The sequence below is a fragment of the Scyliorhinus canicula genome, chromosome 23, assembly GCF_902713615.1.
Source record: "Scyliorhinus canicula chromosome 23, sScyCan1.1, whole genome shotgun sequence".
NCBI lineage: Eukaryota > Metazoa > Chordata > Chondrichthyes > Carcharhiniformes > Scyliorhinidae > Scyliorhinus > Scyliorhinus canicula.
Window position 1 is genome coordinate 27493189 of NC_052168.1, and position 1127 is coordinate 27494315.

The 1127-nt window shown below is 63.3% G+C and overlaps 1 protein-coding gene across 1 annotated transcript in view; it reads right to left on the reverse strand.

Moving 5' to 3' along the window:
* The window catches only part of zgc:101679 (uncharacterized protein LOC450058 homolog), a 14863-nt gene extending 14205 nt beyond the window's left edge, over window positions 1-658 (reverse strand). The window contains exon 1 of the mRNA XM_038783829.1: window positions 513-658. Coding sequence (XP_038639757.1) covers window positions 513-571 — 59 coding nt within the window. The 5' untranslated portion in view covers window positions 572-658. The remainder of the gene's footprint in view (window positions 1-512) is intronic.
* Between the last annotated feature and the right edge of the window lie 469 nt (window positions 659-1127).

Consider the following 1127-nt stretch of genomic DNA (forward strand, 5'->3'; position numbering starts at 1 on the left):
CCCCTCCATCACCCCCTCCCCTCCCCTCCATCACCCCCTCCCCTCCCCTCCATCACCCCCTCCCCCTCCCCTCCATCACCCCCCCTCCCCCCCCCTCCATCACTCCCTCCCCTCCCCCTCCCCTCCATCACCCCCTCCCCTCCATCACCCCCCCCTCCCCCTCCCCTCCATCACCCCCTCCCCCTCCCCTCCATCACCCCCTCCCCCTCCCCTCCATCACCCCCTCCCCCCCCTCCATCACTCCCTCCCCTCCCCCTCCCCTCCATCACCCCCTCCCCCTCCCCCTCCATCACCCCCTCCCCCTACATCACCCCCTCCCCCCCCTCCATCACCCCCCTCCCCTCCCCCCCCCCCTCCATCACCCCCCTCCCCTCCCCCCCCCCCTCCATCACCCCCTCCCCCTCCCCTCCATCACCCCCTCCCCCTCCCCTCCACCTCCCCTCCCCTCCCCTCCACCTCCACCTCCCCTCCCCCTCCACCTCCCCCCTCTCCCTCTCCCTCTCCTTCGTCACCTTTTCAGTTTGTTGGAAACAGCTCGATATCGAAGCAGGAAGTCTCCCTCCGCCGCCATCTTTCTGCGGGGCAATCTGGTCCGTTCATTATTAGCGACGGGCGGCGGAGAGCTTCCGGCGGGAGAACCCGGCGCTGGTCGAATGGTTCCGGGCGGAATCGTTCCCTCCTCTCTCTGCACTGGGAATGAGGGATGGGGGATGTGGGATAGTCTTGGGGGGGGGGGGGGGGGGGGGTCACTGTCCGACTGCTAATTCGTTGATAACATCCCAGGAGAATGTAATGGAAAGAAATTAAGAAATCGGTCATTTATAACACTATTAGCTGTTATATGGGACAGTGGTTAGCACTGCTGCCTCACAGCACCAGGTACCCGAGTTCGATTCCAGCCTTGTGCGTCTGTCTGTGCGGAGTCTGCACGTTCTCCTTGTGTCTGCGTGGGTTTCCTCCGGGTGTTCCGGTTTCCTCCCAAAGTACCAAGACGTGCAGGTTATTGGGGATAAGGTGGGGAGTGCGTCAAGGTGGATTGCTCTTTCAGAGGGTTGGCGCAGACTCAAAGGGCCGAATGGCCTCATTCTGCATTATAGGGATTCTGTGGAAATCTCAGCAAAAGTGGA